Source organism: Tasmannia lanceolata, unplaced genomic scaffold (assembly GCF_043159265.1).
Source record: "Tasmannia lanceolata isolate RefF3 unplaced genomic scaffold, GAP_Taslan_0.1 ptg000004l, whole genome shotgun sequence".
NCBI classification, from domain to species: domain Eukaryota; kingdom Viridiplantae; phylum Streptophyta; class Magnoliopsida; order Canellales; family Winteraceae; genus Tasmannia; species Tasmannia lanceolata.
In genome coordinates, this window is record NW_027518681.1 from 7421998 (window position 1) to 7441868 (window position 19871).

The following is a 19871-nucleotide window of genomic DNA, read 5'->3' on the forward strand; positions in this document are numbered from 1 at the left end:
TGGGCGCTCTCATTCTTCACTGATGTGAGATCATGGTTTTAAATTTCAATTTCGGCTATTATTTCGGACTTATCCGAAACCTAAATTTCAGCCGAAATTCCAGACTAGATAATGAAATGCTGTTTTTTGGGGATGTAATTTCGACTGAAATTACCAAAATTTCGGTTACTAAATTCTCTAACAGAATTTTAAAAAAAATTTTATAGCAAATTTTGCCGAGATTCTTGAAATTTCCGAAATTTTGATCGAAATTTGGTAAATTTCGTCGATTTTGGTTTCGGTCCTCACTGAAATCCGAAATTTTGGTCCGGTCGGAATTTAAAAGCATGTGAGATACTACTATCTTCCCACACCCCTAGTTTTTATAATGGCACCCATCGAGAGGCATGCATTGATGTAATGTGGGGCACCTATGCTGCAGCACAACCAAAGCACAACCAAAACCTGATACAACACACCTTTGGTTGATCCGAACCATTCATTTGCTTGAAATTGCTTTGTAACTCCCGCATACAAATAATGTGTATTGTTTGTTGTTGATTTTGGGAGTGCAACTTGGGTCGATTTGTAGGAAATCAGATTTGAGTTTGTACCTTTAAATTGGGTTACTTTGGGTTGATTAAATCTAAAAATGCGTAATCACGGAACCATCTCCCTCCTCCCGCATCTCTTTGTCTCCCTCTCGTACTTGGGATTTAGAAGAAAACAAATTAGGAATATTACGTTTGGGAATAAAAGGGTAGTTTTGTCTCTTTCTAATTAAAAATCGTCTCCCATTTGAACTCTGTCAAGATAGGATTAACATTACGTGATTTGCAAAACGTGGCCAAATGCCAAGACTTGATTTGTAAAATGTGAAACTACACGACTCTATTTGCAAAAAAGTCCATAGCTGGCGACTCTTTTTGCAAAAACCCCTCAACAAGTTATGAGTTCACGAATCATGTGTAAATGACATTTCTAATTTAAAGCTATAGATTTCGAAATTTAATTTTCTTCGAAGAAAATGAAAACCTCCTCCTCTCATAAACCCTCGTTCGATGCACATATAAAGAAAAATCAAAATTTTTCTTCCCCCCATCTTCCATGTACAGCCCCCCTCATAGTGTATTTGTGAAAAAAATTTAACCTAAGGGGGTGGGGCCAAGTAGAAAAACAGGGTGAAGATTCTCCTTTCTCTAAATGATCCTCACCCTTTGATTTGATCCAAAGGTTCCTAAGGATTGCTTACACCCTAAGTATTATCAGAATTCCAATTTATTTGCAATTGAAAACAGCTCTTAGTACATCCACTCCCTTCCCCCGAAGAAATACAATTACAAAATACATAGACTTAACTCGCAAACTCACTCATTATTTAATCATCCTAATTCCCGAGTTCAAAAACCTATATTTGCTTTCCTGTGCAATTACAAGCATAGTTCTAAGAATTATACATAGATATCTGGCTTTTCTTTTTCTTTTGATTACTGTATGTCCAACCATAATTAGCATAACTTCATTTTAAATGCAAGTTTTCTAGGGGAGTGATAAATCAACTCCCATATATCTTAAATCGACCCCTTTTAACAGAAAACATTAGGGCGTGTGAGTTGTACACTTGTACGGTGTTTAACGGCAAATGAAAACTTTTTTGGCACGCCCTAATGTTTTCTGCTAAAAGGGGTCGATTTAAGATATATGGAATCGATTTATTACTGTCCTTTTTTTTCACCGAATCCGCTTTTGCTATATCTCCAAGACATAAATAGAAAAGGGAAATGATTTCAGCACAACTATGTTTTGACACATGTGCTCATTGAAAAACCCTTTCAGCTCTTTAAATATAAAAGACAAGAAACATGAACGTCATGTATCAAAACATGTTTGTGGTGAAATCATTTTACTAAAAAAATACCTCTATATGCGTAGCTACTTGGATTCATTGAGTACAGGATCAAGTGAACTTTGTTAAAAATTTGGAAAAAATAATGGTCAAAGTATTAAGGGTTTTTCACCTGCGTTGTGACGTGTTTTTTCCTATTTTGTTGTGCATTTGTTTCGTTTTAGAGATTTTTGCATTGAAAGAATGGAAAGTACCAATATATTGTTAGCTTCTTTCATGTTTTCTTGGGTATACTTTTGAAAGGGTTGGGAACTAGAATTCATTTGGGGGCTTCTCAGTTAAGTCCTATCATCACCTTATGTAGGTATGAGTCTTCCAAAGTAGCCAGAGTTTGGTCAATCCATGCGCCGCTGAGGGTATAAACTTTCAGTTGGGCACAGAGGACACAGGCTGTTGACTTCTTGCGAAAGCGGCAGATTTGGATCATAAGCCACTGTGCTCTATGTTTAGAAGTAGGGGAATCAGTGGACCAAATCTTCATCCACTGTAAAGTTGCTCGTTAAATGTGGGGCAATCTTCTTAGCAGATTTGGCATTGCTTGGGTCTTCCCTGCAATGCTTATCACCTCTTCATCGGTTGGCCTGCAGTTCCTTGGAGGAAGAAAGGGAAAATATTGTGGGATGTGGCTTTCTTGGCTACCATTTGGGTCCTATGGAAAGAAAGGAATGCCCAAGTCTTTGATGGGACAGCGAAAAGATCCCATTTCCTTTATGTTAAAGCAGTGACCTTGAGTATCTCTTGGGTGAGGTTGCTCCCTTCCTTTAGACTTGTCTCATCCTATGAAGTATGGCATAGGTCGAAGGATGCGTGTTCGAGTGTTGAAATGAAACCCAAGATTTCTCAGGTGTGGGAGCCACCAGCTTTGGGGTTCCTTAAGTTCAACTTTGATGGCTCTAGTCTTGGGAATCCTGGACCTGCGGGTATCGACATAGTGCCTAGGAATGAGGGAGGAGAAGTGTTATGGGCTTTTGCCGGACCCATCGGTATTGCCGACACAACTGAGGCGGCCGTGTGTGCTGAGCATCAAGGGTTTAAGTTGTTGGATAAAGATATTCTAGGCTCAGTGGTTGTGGAGGGGACTCTCTTAACGTGATCCGATAGCTAATGGGTCCTCGCAAACATCATTGGCGGTTTGATAGTTTCTTTGATGAGATCTATGATCGTAAGGGTTCTTCTTCCATTGTCTTCAAGCATGTTCGTCGGAGATATGCCAATGAGGTGGCCAATTGCCTAGCTAGAGGGAGCGTTTTTCTTTACCAAATTTACCCTCAATTTAGGGCAGTGACAAATTCTCTCCCTACTGTTGAGGTTTTGCTCTGCCTCCCCTTCTCTACATATTTTCCTTCCTCTTGTAATTTTTCAAGGTCTAGGGTTTTACTAAAAAATTAGCCTATTAACATCTTGAGCAACAAGCTTTCCTTCAAAGAAAAAACATATCTCATTAAATCAACGTAAATTAACTAGCCATGAAATCAAATGAAACAGAGTGCGAGAAAGATGGATAGTTGCGTTGAACCTTAGAGCAAAACCATATGACCAAGCCAATTAACCAAAACCATTAATTGAAGCTTCAAGATTCATGATGGAGAGATTTTTGCTCTTCCGAGCAACAGCACCAGCTCCGTCGTTCTTCATCCTGAGGGTTTGTGATGCGGGAAGAGATGCTTCAACCGGTAACTTAACCCTCAGAGAGAGGGAGAAAGAGAGAAGGTACCAATTTTACAACCTGTAACTTAGTAAAATAGGGGTGAATCAGGACTTGAAGGGGGCTAATTTGTCTATTGATTTGCTTAATCTTCTAACCAAAAGGGTAAAATTGTTAAAAAAGAACATTAAAAGTCATTTAAGTCGGTGGAGGGGAGTATTAGTAATTAAGAAAGTTTTATGAGGATCAGGGTAGATTAGTTTTGATCAAGGGGGTTGTTAGTAGTTTTTCCTATTTTTTATGGGGCGGGGCCTACCATTTTACTGGTAGATTTTGATGGGGTAGGCCCACCATTTTACCCCAAGTTATTGATGGCGTGGATCCCAAACTTATGTAGTAAGGTGGCGTCCACTGTTTTACATCTCAAGTTTTGATGGAGTGGGGCCCACCACACCCATGCATGGCATGACATCAAATAATTTAATTAATATTAGGGCCCGTTTGGATGCCGAGAAGATTTTGATTTGGAATTCTCCCATTTGCAGCCCTTTTTGCGTTGACATTTGGATCTCGATCAAATCCTCGAATTTCCAATTCAGCGACTGACAGTGAGAAAATTCAGATTTCCAAATAAGCTGTGGAAATAAGAAATTGAAAATCCACAGATCTAGCAGTTTCCTTCACCCTCTTGGGTCCTCAACCTCTCCCTGCAGCAAGAATTACCCCTTTCCCTCTCTGTCTCCCTCAACATGAGCTGGCAGATCTATTCATTTCGCACTGAAAACTCAATTCCAAATCCAAATACAAAATCTTAGGTGTCCAAACGGGCCCTTAATGACTTGCTATTAAATAAAGAGTGTTCTAATTCCCAATAATACATCAACAAGCAATGAAAAAGGTATTTAATAAAGTGACTGAACAATGAAATACCCACCAGTGTTCACTTTTACAACATCAAACACACATCAACATCCCAACTCAATTAAACATAATATATTTTTTATTCCTCTAATAATCAGAAAAACAAAGGCAGACTTAACAATTTCTGCCAACACCCAAGGGCAAAACTGTAACTTCATACCTAATGTTTGGTTTTGAAGGGCTTAAATGACATGACATCTTTTATGAGGCCCTGAAAGGACCCCACGAGAGCACAGAGGGACACGATCAAACAGACAAAGCTCAAGATCTTCAGCCACGTCCACGTGGGAGATGATCTCTTAATCTGACGGTTCTTAAGGTACATCTCGATTGGGAAATAAACCGTCATAGGAAAGAAAATTAAGGCTCCTAATAAGCCCACGAAATCATTAAAGAAAGGGAAAATCATAGCGATAACGGCCGTTAAGATGACGTAAGCCGTTCTCCAAATGACTCGGAAGGAGCTGATGTAGTAAACGCCGATTAACGGGAGCTTAACGCCGTGTTCTGCCGTTATAAATCTGTTCTCGGGCCATCGTCTACGTGCGTTTTTCTCTACTGATTGGAAGACGGGTTGACCAAACACCTGACGGATATATAGCAAAAATTACTAGAAAACCCATTTACAGATGCTTTTCTTTTCAATTCCTCCACCTCTCATGAGATAATTCGCACCGCTTTTAATGCGAATTATGGGGCAGACTTTTAATGCTTTTTCACGTTAGAGTGGTGCGAATTATCCTATAGGGGTGCAAATTTATGATCACCCTTTGGATAATTACAAATAGGGAAATGCTATCAGCACGACCTTATTTTGATGTTTGCACAAACCCAGCTGTCTTTTCTTGTTTAATTGGCTGGTGAGAGCTATTTGGGAAATGTAATAACCGTTTGACAGCTCTTTAAACGCTAAAAGACAACATGGGTCTGCGAAAATATCAAAATATGGTTGTGTCGATATCATTTCACTTTCAAATATCAACGATCATTTGCCTGTAATGGCTTTCAAAAGTCAGCCTAGGGTCCGTCGCAAAAGGCATTTCGCAGCTGGTCTGTCGCATGTCTGTCGTCCGACCACCGACCTCGTGATATCGAAATGCCTTTGATGATGGACCGCTAGCAGTTCCCTAAAAGCTCTAAATATAGAAATTCAAAAAGATTTGAGCCTCTCGGCAATTTCGCAAATTGTAAATTTATGCGGACGAAAATCACCAAAAAGGTTCGGTTCTAAATTTCTTGGAAACTTCGCATTTTGCACGGCTCTTTCCATCCAAAAAAGCTCCTGAAAATCACGAAAAAGAGTCTCATTGAAGAAGCATATCTTTTCACTGTTTTTTGGGATTTCTCAGCTCTTTCCATGTTCTCTCCACCCCTCCCCTGCATCGTGCTTCTCCTGACCTACTATATCACAATTGGGCTACCGAAAATTCCATGGAATATTTTTTCATTGACCTACTATATCACAATTGGGCTAGCGAAAATTCCATGGAATAATTTTTCATTGTTGCTGAAGACGCCCTTAGGGGGTGTTCAGATATAAGGAAATAGTTTTTTATTCAAATATAATTTTTTTTTTTTGAAAGTTCCATTTAAATATAATTCTTGGGAAATGAGTTTTCCTATGTTAGTCTAACTCCGTTTTCTATGATTTTGGTTTTTTTTTGTTTTTTATAGATTGTTTTTTCCAAAAAATTTCCTAGATCCAAACTATCCCTTAGGGCGCGTTTGGATACTTCAGATTTTGTATTTGGATTTGAGTTTTCAGTACAAAATGTATAGATCTGCCAGCTCATGTTGAGGGAGATAGAGATGGAAGGGGGTAATTCCTGCTGCAGGGAGAGGTTGAGGTACCAAGAGGGTGAAGGAAACTGCCACATTTCTGGATTTCCAATTTCCTATTTCCACAGCTTATTTGGAAATCTGATTTTTTTCACTGTTAGTCACTGAATTGGAAATTCAAGGATTTGATCGGGATCCAAATGTCAACACAAAAAGGGCTGCAAATGTGAGAATTCCATATCAAAATCTTCTCTGCATCCAAACGGGCCCTTAATTCATTCAAGGAAGTTACAATTTTTCCTAGATCCAAACAATCCGGCCTCACCGTATTTAGGATGATTATTACTTATTGTTCAATACCTCATCCAATTAAGGGGGACCGAAAGATAATGTACAAAATTTTTTTAGTGGCCAACCCAGTCAAGAAAAATGACCACCTCAAAGTGCTACATGATGCATGACACAAAGTGTTACGTAATGTAATATACGGGTGATTCTAGACCCGTGTTTGATCCTCATCAGGCAATTCTAGACCTTTGATCAAGCATAATGAAAAAGTCTTCACCTCTCAATCTTAAGAATGGGACCCCAAATCCAATCCAGATCAAACCTCTCTTTTCTTCTTTTCTTCTTTTCTATTGCAATTTCTCGATTATTATATGATGATTTCTTAACTTTCTTGCTTAATTTTGCCTCATTTTAAAAAAATAGCATTAAAAAAAGAGCTGTTTTGAGTGTGATTTGTACCTGGTATGCACCAATGAGATGGATGGCGATGCAGATGTTAGCGAAGTCAATGAGCCAGAAGGGTTCATAGAAGCCAAAACCAGTTAGGAAATTCCCAGGAGCGTCATTTCCAAAGGCAGCGTAACCAACCAATCCGCATAGCATGTAGAAGAAAGTGGTGATGATCACTCCCACAGCACTAGCCCTCTTCATCACTTTGTTCTCCGGGGGACTTGATTTTAGTGTGTCCTACATTTTAATTCCACTCCTCATTCAAAACATAAATGAAACTTAACTGCATATCTAATTATTTAATGAACAAACTCTAAATGTAGACCTCAATGAAACTTTTCAGTATATAAATTATAAGGGAATTGCTAGGGTCCATTGCAAAAGGCATTTCGCGGCTGGTCTATCGCATGGGAGATGATATCTGCACTCCCTTATTTTGATAACGACACTTCTCACTCCATTAAGTAGATTTCTAGTTAGCTGCTGAAGTTCGTTACACTTCCTAAAAAGTAATCAACATCTAATCAAGAAATGTGTTTGATACGTTTGATAAGGTGGGGAGTGGCATTATCAAAACAAAGGATTTCTGATACACTTCCCTATTATATATATATAGTGCAATTCACCTCCTTTTACTTGTCTTTTCCTAGAATGATTGCATTTCCACTCCTTTTTGTCTGTTTTGAGGAAAAGACAAACAAGGGGTTGGAAGCCTATCACAACAGTATATGAAAAATTGAGAGTGCCATTATGAAAAGGGAGGGCGGATATCAATCACCAGACACATAATTAGACAAATGTCTATGGTTATACTTTATAACATGGGATCTGTTAGGGAGCATCGCAGAAGGCATTTCGTGGACCAGCTACTGCATGAGAGAGCAGCCACACAGGCTTAGGGGTGTAAACGGATCGAATTCGGAGCGGATATGGCTATATCCGAATTTGATTGCAGTATACACTATTCAAATTCGGATTCGGATTCGGATTCGACGGATATTTAATATCTATTACCGAATTCGTATCCGTTGGATATTGTTCGAATTCGGATATTATCCGTATCCGTTTATCCGATAAATTCGAACATTTTATTGCAACACTTTATCTTTTTTCTCCTACTTACTCGAATGAATTTTCCAAATCCTAAAACTAGACCTCTACATTCTCTTCACAAAATTAACTCTCAAATCCTAAAATATATGAGATCATCTTCTTCCTTTTAAAACAAAGGCACAGAGAGAGAGAGAGAGGGAGGCGATGGGGATGGATGATAGTGTTGGTAGTGGTCTTTGGGTTTTTCCTTTTTTTTTTGTATATGATGGAATGGGTTTGGGTTATTTTGATGGAATGGGTTTGGGCTATTTTTGTTTTATTTTTATTTTTCTAAAAAGAATATTTACTTTTCTTATAGAAACAAAAGATAGTGTGTCATTACTAAAAATAAATATTAATGATATTATTAATAATAAATAAAAAGGATTTACTTCTCGGATTCGGATGTTAAACGGATCGGATATACCATTTACCAGATTCGCATCCGCTAAGAGCCGGATATCTCATAAACGGATTCGGATAATATCCGCTTGAAACGGATTCGAATAATATTCGCTTCAAACGGATTCGGATGCGGACGGTAATCGAATTTCCGAATATCCATTTACACCCCTACACAGGCTCATTCTTCAACAGATTTTGTCTTATTCATTTAATTCATCAGATGTGGCTCCGCTCGCATGCTCTATCATGCAACAGCTGGCCCCTGAAATGCAAAGGGGATGGAACCTACCAAATCCCTTATAACATACATGCATGCACACATACAACATGCATACCTACACAAAAAGTTTGTATCATACATGCGTGCCTCCACACGAATTTATACAAATTTGCATTTTGTATGTGATATAGGTTGAGGGTTCCACGCGAATGGACGTGGAAGGGCTTATAAAGACTTGGCACCCTCTCCTTAGTGGCTAGTTTTTAAGGGTGACTTCGACCCAGGTAATAACAAGTGGTATCAGAGCCGGATTGTAGCCTCGAGGATGGTGAAAATCCCTAGCGGAAGATCTCATAGTTCCCATGTTGCTTCCCCGTGGAGGGGGGAGACTGTTGGGGGTTCCATGTGAAAACAAATGATCCCTCGCAGCAAAAAAGTGAAGGATGTGGAAGGGCATATAAGGACTTGGGCACCCTCTCCTTAACTGCTAGCATTTAAGGGTGAGCTCTACCAGGTCCCAACAAGCATGCATAGACTCAGGTATTGTGAAACAACCAATTTTGGTGTTATTTGGTGAAAAGCTTAAGCTGTTAGAGTTGTAATCATGAGGAAGTCTAAACTGAAGGGCGCCCTTCCATAAATAAGGTCAAAAGGTGCTCCCATTGGTTAAAAGTGCATATAATCCAAGTTGAGAGTGGAGTTACTGGAATAGCCGTCTGGTGGAAAACCACTTTCACATTCGGTTCAGAGAGCACTTTTTTCGTTGAAAATTCCTCTGTCCCTTTCGTGTGAATTCCCCAATGGCGAATTAACAACTTGTGGGGCCCTATCAATTCCTCGGACATGTTCTGAAAAAGTCGAGGTATTTCGAATTGTTTGTTGATACGGACAGAGTAAGGAAAAACCTCTGAAATGATTTCAATATTGGACCTGCACAAGTGATAGAGCATGTGGTTTAATTCGATACAATGCGCAAAACCTTACCGGCCCTTGACATATGAAGAACAAAACTTATCCTAAACAAGATGTATTAATGCGTACATTCCATTATCACGGAAATATTCCCCCATGGCACACCCAGAATATGGGGCCAGAAATTGGAGAGGAGCAGGATCCGAAGCGATGGCTGCGACAAGAATGGAATATTCCAAAGTGAATACCTTATGGCTGCTCCCCTCGATGATTTTGATGTTATTCTGGCAATGAATTTCTGGTTGCAATGAAAGCAGCTGTTATGCCATACAGGATGGCTCGATAAAGATGAAGGATTTAGAACTTCCACCAATATGAGGAATTAGGGACGATGGAGGGGAAGGAATGAGTTGAATAGACCAGAAGAGGCTGCGTGCAATATGTACTGAGGCGGGGACGACCTCGAGAGAATGGTTTTGTGGCCACACCACGCCTTGCTTAGATCTCTGGATCGTGGTCTAGGATTACCAAATGCTCTGAGGGAACTTTCACACACCGTAAAACCATTCGATTTAACTGAAGCAATTCACTACCATACTAATAAGGGCATAGGGAATTGTAGGGTCCATAGCTGGAAATACTATTGTCAACCGGGAAAAAAAGGGAAGATAGTTGGAAGAATCAGATTCCATAGTCAAGGCTGAGACAGACCCTATGTTTACTTTGTGAAAGTCGAGAATTCTCGTCACGCGTTTCCTTCGCTATTTCCTAGATTCCTCGTCTATTCCTCTTCCCCACGTTCCTTTGACTTTTACATCTAACCAATGGGGCCGCCCTTTCACCTTATTTATGCAAGGGCGCCGTTCAGTTTAGACTACCTCTTTAATCATTTATACTTCAACAAATCAACAGATGTAAATACCCGAATTTGCCTCTTCCTTTAAAATTCGTCCCCCCTTGTAATCAAGGGTATTTCGGTCATCAAGAATTTAATTGTAATTAGGCCTTTTAGAAAAGCCTATAAATACAACTTTAAGAGAGATTAAGAAACCCTAAACCATCTTTGCAGCCCTAAGAAGAGATCTTCGTGGAGAAAAAGAGGAAGAGCGTGATTCAAGAAAAGAGATCAAAAACCAAGGTAAGATTATTAATCTTTAATGGTTAAACGAATAAAAAGAACCCTAAACTAGGGATTTGATGTGAACAGATATGTGATTAGAGCCTTGGTTTTAGTCTATGGCAAACTCCATGGTAGATATTGGATTCCTTCGTGTTGAACCCCCCAAAGAACTCAAGATCAATTTGTTTGTATCCATTGAAACCTTGTTATTTGAGGATTTTAGAGCGTGGAATTGGATTAGATGGATTTCTCTCGTCGATACGAGTCCAACGATCCAACCACGCGGGAATCAGATGTCAAACAAAGGAGTTATGGACGTTTTAGTGACAAAGCGGTGAAAAATCGCGTTTCGGGGAAAACTGGGTCCGCGCATGGGGTGGACGTCCGGCAAAAATGACGGACGTCCGTATGTACCAAGTTTGGCAAACAGTAGATTCCTAGAAGTCAGGAATTCCCGGACGTCCGGCGCGACAGTTTTTCCTCCAGTTGTTCAAAACTTCAGAAATTCATAACTTATTCGTTTCTCGTCCGTTTTCAACGCTCTTGTACTCTACGGACATGCCGAAAACGAGCACTTTCTGTTAAAAATAGTTTCAAGATATTTTAAAAACTTTATAATGATGATAATCCCAAAATACTAAGAAGAACTATGGGTCGGCTTGCCGATTCTTTCCCGAAGAGGCACCAAAGGGGTGTCTTGTGTTAGTAGGAATATGCATATGTCAATTTTAAGGTACGTAATTTCGTACTACTTTAGTGTTGTGATTTACCTTTTTGAATACTATACCATTATTGGATTGTGAGCCCTAAACTCTTTGACTTGTGAAGCCATTAATAAGTTTTGATCTTTGTTTGGATCTTGCATGCTCAACCCCTTTGTTTTCTCAAATATATTAACCTTTGGAATATTAATTTATCTTTATTGTGAAACTATTTTGGAATCAAGTTGAAACACTTGCCTTGAACTTTGAGCACCTTCTTTCGAACTGTGTGAACTTTGAACACCTATTGAGAGGCTTAGGTTATGTGAACTCAGAAAAGACCCCTGCCAGTGGGGCATAGGCATAGCCTATATGTGAACTGTGATCCCGCCAATGGGGGATAAACGTTGGCCCTGTCGATGGGTATGTGAACCTAGGAACTAGTTCCGACACCGTGGGCGGTCGGTGTAAGCAATAACATGCTTTTTGGACCCGTGGGTAGTCGGGGTGAAAATAACTTGCTTTTTGGACCCGTGGGCAGTCGGGGTGAAAATAACTTGCTTTGTGGACCCGTGGGCAGTCTGGGTGAAAATAACTTGCTTTTGGACTAAGCCAATGATCTCGGGGTGTTATCGTACCTATATGAGTTTTCCTTCTGTGACCCTCAAAACCTGTGACTTCCTTCGTTGTGACATTATGAGACATCTTTTATGAACTTTGCTTCTAAGCTATTGCTCTTGTGATTAGCCATGCCTTGTGTAGCTTATGTCTACTTTATTCATTATTGGCCTTTGATCTTTTGAACAATGTGACTCTTTAGTTGTGACACTTTGACATGAGCCTTTATGAACCTTACTCCTCAATATTGAACTTGCGTTAATTAATTCACTTGTGGCTTAAATCATTTTCAGTTATTCGTAAACCCTTCCTTTGTAGCATGCAATGACCCCACTTTTGTAGTACGGTATTATGTACTGAGCTTTTCAGCTGACTGTGATTATATTATCATTTCAGAGTTTGATCCTCGTGGAACCGGCAGGGAGGCGCAGGAGTGACCCTTATTTTCTGATTTTGTTATTTTAGTGCTTTGCATTCTTTAGACAGTGAGTATTATTATGATTATTGAGACTGTGTCATTTGATTTTGTTACTTTGATTTTATGGGATATTGGGTTAGATAAGAGATTTGGAAAGAACTTGAGATGTGATCATTGGATGAATGTAAGACATTTAAATTTGATTATTTAGATTATTGCAGGTGGTTTTGATATTTGCTTTGCTAGCCTTGCACGCTTGTGAAGTTTGCTTTGCAGGTGTACGGCGTTGTCGCACTCTTAAGCCTTGTGTTGTGAATGTGTGTGTATGTGTGTGGCTTGGGGGCGTGGCAACAGATATGTGCTATGGTGAACCATTCCTAAAAAAGAAAAACAGAAAAAAAAAAAAAAAAAGTGCTTTGGTGAATAACTTGCCTGTATTTCGATGAGAACAGTAGAAAAGGCATAAGCAAAGGCAATGTCTCCAAGGGCTTGAAAAGTCCTCCAAACCTTCTCAGTCCCCGATACATCTACCCCAACTGTTACTCCTGTTAAGGTAGTCCTCACGTGACCCCCTCCTGCAATTTCACAAACAACCAATAAAATCATTTAACAAGAAAGAACACATAACATATTTCTTGAACACACCATTTATGCTCATGGCAAACCTGCAACTTTGGCAATGGTAAGCCCAATACCGATGGAAGAATAAGCAAAAGACATAACAGCTGCTATTATGGAAAGAAACCCGAGCTTATGGAAATTCGGTATTTGAGAAAGAATGATCTGAAAGCATGCAAAGATTATCACAAAGGGGTTTGTATTCGCATAGCACTTCACTTTGTGGCCATTCTTGTGAAAACAGTTGGATCTTTGAACAGCCCTATAAAAAACCCAATGAGAATAAGATAAATTAGAGGAAAAATACAATGAAATATTGGAGGATAAATTAGAAGAGAAAATAACGTGTATGTACTTCATAAAAAAAATCACTGATATTTAGGGATTGTGCTTGCTTACGCCATACTGATGGATGCTGTAATAGTGTATCCGATTGTAACACCTACGAGATTTACATATTGGGCTATTCCACATAGACGATATTTGATCCCTCCTGATGGAAAAAAGCAAAAATAGAAAACCCATTTTTGGGATCTTGAGTTATGAGCTTTTATATGATGAAAGGCCTTGTAGTCCAATTTTTTTTCAAAAAGGGAGTATGGACAATACCACAGCATGATCCAAACGGTCCAAAAGGTGGGACACAACTTTAAATAGGTTGTGCCCCAAAATCCATTTCCATGGGTTGATCCTAACCATCCGATCTATAGAGGGTTAGATGTGCAGCCCCTCTACAGATATGAGGGTTAGGATCAACTTATGGAAATGTTTTTTTTTTTTTTGGCACAAACACAAACTATTTAATTTGTGTCCCATCTAATGTAAATAAGGTCTTTTTTTTGAGTTTTTATATGATGCCCGACCGTGAAAATTGCAAGGGCAGGGTTTTATTGAGATAACCTCAAGGGAAGTTAAAACCCTGCCCATTGGATTTTTTTATCTCAAGGGGAAGTCAAAAAAGGTGGTTTAACCGGATCAAAATCCAACGGGCAGGGTTTTGACACCCTGCTCTTGCAATTTTCATAGTCGGTCACCATATAAATTCTCCTTTTTTCTTTTTTTTTGAGATACCTCACTTCTAGGGAAAAGGGTATTCTTTTAATAGTGAGTAGCTGTGTTTTTCATAACAAAATGAACCCTAGTTTTTTTTTGCAATTTTTTCTTCATGGGTGTACCTAGATTAGCTCTCACAGCTCCCGTGTAAGTGTAGTTCCTTTTCCCGGTGACGGGATCTCTGTAACAATCTGCCTGCAGTGTAGACATAAGCCAAGTGATGACAGAGAAAGCGGTGAGAACAATGGGCCCACCAACCCAACCCAACTGAGCTATTGCCCATGCTAGAGAAAGAACTCCGGATCCAATAACAGCAGTTATAATATGAGCACTTGCAGTCAACACTGTCCCTATAAAAAACCAAACCCAAAACAAAATCCATTAGAAATCTCAAAATTTCCATCTTAAAAAAGTGACAAAGAAAGAGAAAAGGGATACATACCTGTTCTCTTAATCCGACCATCATCATCGACGTCGTGAGCTTCGCCCGACTCGATTATCTCGGGCACTTTCTCCGTAGACATGTTGCTGTTCTTCTGTGCTTTCTCTGTAGAAATGTTGCTGTTTTGCAACTCTATTGTCAATGTTTTTATCTTTGATGAACCTAACCTTTGAATTGAGTTGAGACTTGAGATAGATGGGAGTGAGCAGAATCCTCTAAAAGAGGTAAAATATTTAAGGAGGAGGTAGAATAGACAGCGCAGAAATGTGAGTTATAAACTTATAACTTAAAAGATATGAGAGAGTATTTGACGGGGGAAGTTATAACTTACAAGATAATGAGATAAAGAGGAGGATAAAGGTTTCATTTAATAAGAGGGAAATGATATTTCCACCCTCTTTTCAAAAGGATCATTTTGACGGTCCAGATTGAAAAGGGTAAGAACAGGTTGTTTGGGTAAATGGAAAGCAATTCTCTCCTTTAGGATTAAATTAGAGAAATTGCGGTCTCAAAGGAAAACTGTTCTTATTCCCTATTTGTTTGGGTTTTTTTAGAACCAATTACGAGTTCAAAATTGATTTTTGAACTCAAAATTACATATCGGAAGCGTTTGTTTTGGATTTAAATTTTTTTTCCTGCTGATTGAAACAATATGGAATGGGGTTGTCGTCCCTAAAAACTAACCAAAAAAAAAAGAAAAAGAAAACTCAACAACCACACGACATCATGTTAAACTAGGGTTCGCGTAAACGAATCTAATCAAAATATTACATGGATTTTTTGTGGGGCTGATTTAGAAACTATAGTTACTTCAATATACATTAGCGGGCTGAAAATAGCTTACAAGCATACCCAATAAATCTCCACCTGCTCTCCCTCCCCTATCCCTCCCTCCCTCCCCCATGATGTTTTTAGGGTACAACGCATGTCTAAAAATTCTTGCTACAAATCAGCAATCTTGATTATACGATATTTAATATGGTGTAAGCCCCTATAGTTCAATATTTTTCATAGAGTATTGTACAGATTACACCATAGGCTGATCCAAACCGTCCTGTCGGACACAACATAAATAGGTTGTGCCCAAAAGGTCATTTCCATACGATGATCCCAACCCTACGATCTAGAGAAGTAAATATTATATTATTACGGAAACCACTCTAGATCGAAGGGCTGGGATCATAATATGGAAATGATTTTTAAGGCACAACCTACTTACATTGTGGCACATCAAATGGACAGTTTGGCTTAAACCATATAAAAATACTTCACAACCATTAATCCGAATATATATCACTCTCAGGATTGAATTCAAACATATTCATGGGTGAACGTTGATCCATTGGACCATCATGAAAATACTCGATCCAAAACCATTAGATTAAGGACCACGAAAACCAACGCTTCAATAGTCTTGGGAGTATAGATCAAGTCATCTGATCAATGTGGGGAATGGAATTGGGCCAGACGTGTTTGTCTACCTGGTCAATGGACATGATGATTTCCCCATGGCATACAGGGCCAAGGTTATATTGCGTTTCAACCTATCTATGATGCCGAATATTATGAGATATTCCAGCTTACACCCTATAAAAACTCTCAGCAAAAAATTCCCATTTGCTAAAAAAAATAGGTAAAAATCCTACTTGAGTCCAATAATTGGTTTTTGGGCTCATAATCAGTTGCAATAATCTTAAACTAACAGGACCTTAAACCTCCTAAAATTCTGACTTTTTAAATTATATAGTGAAATAATTTAAAGTCTAACTTTTTAAATCTCTTAAAATTATTTTGACCTAATCGAAATGAGCCTTAGACTTTTTACATTATATAACGAAATATATTTCAACCAATTGCACGGGTCATCCAACTAGTATCTAAAAAGTAAAACGAAATCCTAGACAATTTGGGTGCTCCGCGTGGCACCGCTTCTATACCCCTTCTACCACTCCGCATTTCCTCCCGTCACACGTTTCCTACTCTCACAAGATTCTCTAATAAGGGAAATCTATTGAAAGCCTTAATTAAAGGAGATCTTCATTAGAGATTTCTCCTATAAAAGATCTTTTTTCCTTTTGGGGAGCCAAATTGTTTCCCCTCATTGTCGCATTCTACCACTCCACATTTCCTTGTCTCACACGATTCTCTAACAAGGGAAATCAATTTAAAGCTCTACAAATGGTATCAGAGCTTAGGGCGTGGTAACTAGGGCTGCAACTCGGGTCGGGCGGGTCGGGTTTTGGAGAACCCAACCCTACCCGAGAAATATCTCGGGTCGGGTCGGGTCGGGTTTTTTTTCGGAAAACCCACGATTCCCAAACCCGGCCCTACCCATGATAAATCTCGGGTCGGGTCGGGTCGGGTCGGGTTTTTTCACTTTGACGCAATTTTTAAAGGAAAATTCTTGTTTGGCAAGGCAATTCAACTCATAGAAGTAGAAATTACACTCACAGTACACTTGAATCAAACAATGATGTAATTACACTCACATTACACTCGAATCAAACAATGTTGTAATTACAATCAAACAATGCTGAATCAAACACTTGAATCAACTCAACTCATAGAAGCAGAAATTAAACTCACATACAATAACAGTGGGTGCGTGGGTTTTCACTTTTAACTTTTAACTAACAATAGAAAAAAATGTACATACTATAACTTATGTAACTCGGGTCGGGTCGGGTCGGGTCGGGCCCCTTCAAACCCGGCTCGACCCGAGATTCATGCGGGCTTTTGAATGCTCAACCCGGCTCGACCCGAAACCCATGAAACCTGAACCCAACCCATGTTATTTTCGGGTAAAACCCGGCTCGAGTTGCAGCCCTAGTGGTAACCCCGGTTTGCCTCCGACGGCGGAATGTCCCTCGGGGAAGATCTCGGAAACCCTGTGTGCTATCTCGTGGTTCCCACGTTGCGGCCGCGTGGAGGGGGAGATTGTTGGGGTTCCATGCAAAAGCAAATAGTCCCACATCGGATAAGTGAAATGGATGGAGATGGGTTATAAGGGAATGGGCACCCTCCCTCTAAAGGCTAGCTTTTAGGGGTGAGTTCTACCCAGTTAAATTCTCTAACACACACATAGGCATGCGTTAGAAACAATTGCCAAAAATAAGAAAAATTGATAGAAGGATGCTAAAATACACCTAGTTGCTACTTAAAGCAATTAGGACACATAGTGGAGCAACTCACGAGTTGAGCGACTGAGATCTTTCATCTCAAGGAGCAAATTCTTACACTGATGGAATCATAGATAATCAACCTGGATTTTTGATCTCCTCTAAAGGCCGCCCTTTTTTTGAAATGGATCAAATGTATTCATGAAATCAAACCGATCATGGGAACAAATAAAGCATTACAAAAAGGGGAGGAACGATAGAAATGCAAATGACCCTCGTCAATGAGGGACAAAATCAAAGACCTCAAGTTTCGCTCTGGACACCGCTTTGCAAGCTAGACGATCTGCATCTCCATTCATCAACCTTCTGACATCGTGGACGCGAACCCCGTGGCCCTCCACCCAATATAAGATCTCGTCAATAGACTTTAAAAATCTCAAGGATGGGGAGAACTGTCGTCCAACCATCTGATAACATTGAGAGAATCGCACTTGACTACTAGATTATCCATCTCGCTTTCCGCCAAAAGTCTTATACCATGTAAGATCGCCCTTGCTTCTACCACATTTGAATCCTTGAATCAAATTGGCCCGAAAAATGGACATTTAGTATGGCCATCTGATCCCTAAGAATGCCTCCTATGCCCTGGATTCCACAATCTAGAATTGTCAAAATTTAACTTCAATAACCCAGGGTCAGGTGGGTTCCATCTAAGCACAACGATCTCCTCACGGACCATACAAGGCAGATCTCCTTCCAACAGTGACTAATATTTGTGGCTGAGTATATGCTAAAAGAAGGAAGAGCTTTAACCCAAAAGATGACTAAAGATTTGATCTTAAAGACAGACGAATAAGTGCTTTTGACTTCATTCTTAAAAGTGCGGACATTTCTCTCTTTCCAAAGGACCCAATTGGTGGCTAGAAGGGTGGGCTTCCATATAGTAAAGCCCTTACTAGGCTATGGCAGAAAGGAGAAAAGGCCAGCAATCAAGGAGCTCGTAAATATGAGAAGGAAACACCTATAGAACCCTAAACAAATCTATCACTTAGCTCAAACATCTCGACCATACCTACAATGAATAAACTAGTGATCCACCGACTCACCCGTTCCCACACAAAGGATACAATGATTGGTGATCCACATATGGCAACAACAAAGATGATTTATGGTTTAAAGCTTGCTTTGCAGTGCCGAGATGCTCCATACTTTGGATAACCCTGATGGAGGGGAGGAAGAAGCCGAATGGAGATTGAATGACTTTACGGTAAATAGACCAAATGTATTCAAGATCCAAATTAACCCTTTTATCTGCTTCAGATCTTCCTATTTAATGAGACTCCAATAAATGAATAAGCGATGCCACCATTCACTTTCCAATAAAAAAAATTCGCATGAACCCTGTTGGGAAAGTTGCCTTATTTCCCACCAACGGTGGTTGCTTGGGTGGGAAGGCAAAGGCAAAGGCAAAAATAGAGATTTCCATTTTTAGCCTTTGGGGAAAACTAAACTATAAAAAAAGAAATGTTTTTCTCTTGGGTTGCGGCGAAGTAAGACGTCTTTGGTGTGTCGGCTGCCAAAGAAGAGAGAAGAAAAAGAGAGAAGAGGTTTTTCATCTCGGGGTTTTCTCTTGGGTTCTTTTTCGGGTTTATCTCTCGTGTTATCTCTTGTGTACGGTCTTGGGTGTGAGAAGCAAGGAAAGGGTTGCGGGTTTGTGGGTTTGAGATTAATCTATTGTAATCATTGTATATTGTTTTCTCATAGTGGAAGATCGTGTTTCTCGCCTATGGAGTAGGCTTTGCTGAACCACGTAAAATCTTGGTGTTCATCTTGTGGCTTGTTTATTTTACTTTTCCTTTATATTTGTGCACGATCGGATCGGATTGCCCGGCGGATTTTCTCGACAAACCCAATGTTTCACACGATCCTATCTCCCCTCTAAAAACAGTCCTCCAAAGGCCGCTTGAAATAAGAAAATAATAACAAGATGGAAAAATAGGCCAGGATGGCCAATGTTTTCTAGGCTATCACCTCATTGCACATTCTCAAAGTCGAGTCCTGTTTTGAATGATGTTAGCATAACTTCGACAATAATGCTTGTTGCTATCTCGGAAACTCCGGTGTACTATCTCGTGGTTCCCACGTTGCTGCCGCGTGGAGGGGGAGATTGTTGGGGTTCCATGCA

General features: G+C 39.7%; 1 protein-coding gene across 1 annotated transcript; it reads right to left on the reverse strand.

Annotated features, from left to right (window-relative positions):
- Nucleotides 1-4346: 4346 nt before the first annotated feature.
- AAP6 (amino acid permease 6) lies at nucleotides 4347-14863 on the reverse strand. Its single transcript, XM_077377389.1, has 7 exons — nucleotides 14568-14863; nucleotides 14248-14475; nucleotides 13472-13565; nucleotides 13120-13334; nucleotides 12887-13029; nucleotides 6978-7205; nucleotides 4347-5037 (listed from the first exon to the last, which is right to left on the reverse strand). Exons 1-7 carry the CDS (start codon nucleotides 14647-14649, stop codon nucleotides 4612-4614), a joined length of 1416 nt encoding a protein of 471 aa, XP_077233504.1. The 5' UTR covers nucleotides 14650-14863; the 3' UTR covers nucleotides 4347-4611.
- Nucleotides 14864-19871: the final 5008 nt, after the last annotated feature.

Bases quoted from the DNA above. Each gene is read 5' to 3' on its own strand.
- AAP6 (XM_077377389.1), bottom strand. From the start codon at position 14,649: ATGTCTACGGAGAAAGTGCCCGAGATAATCGAGTCGGGCGAAGCTCAC. The intron at 7,206-12,886 runs GCAAGTTATTCA...ATTAAAATGTAG, and splicing joins CTGTTCTCATCGAAATACAG to GACACACTAAAATCAAGTCC. The intron at 5,038-6,977 runs GTACAAATCACA...TATATCCGTCAG, and splicing joins ATCTCATTGGTGCATACCAG to GTGTTTGGTCAACCCGTCTT.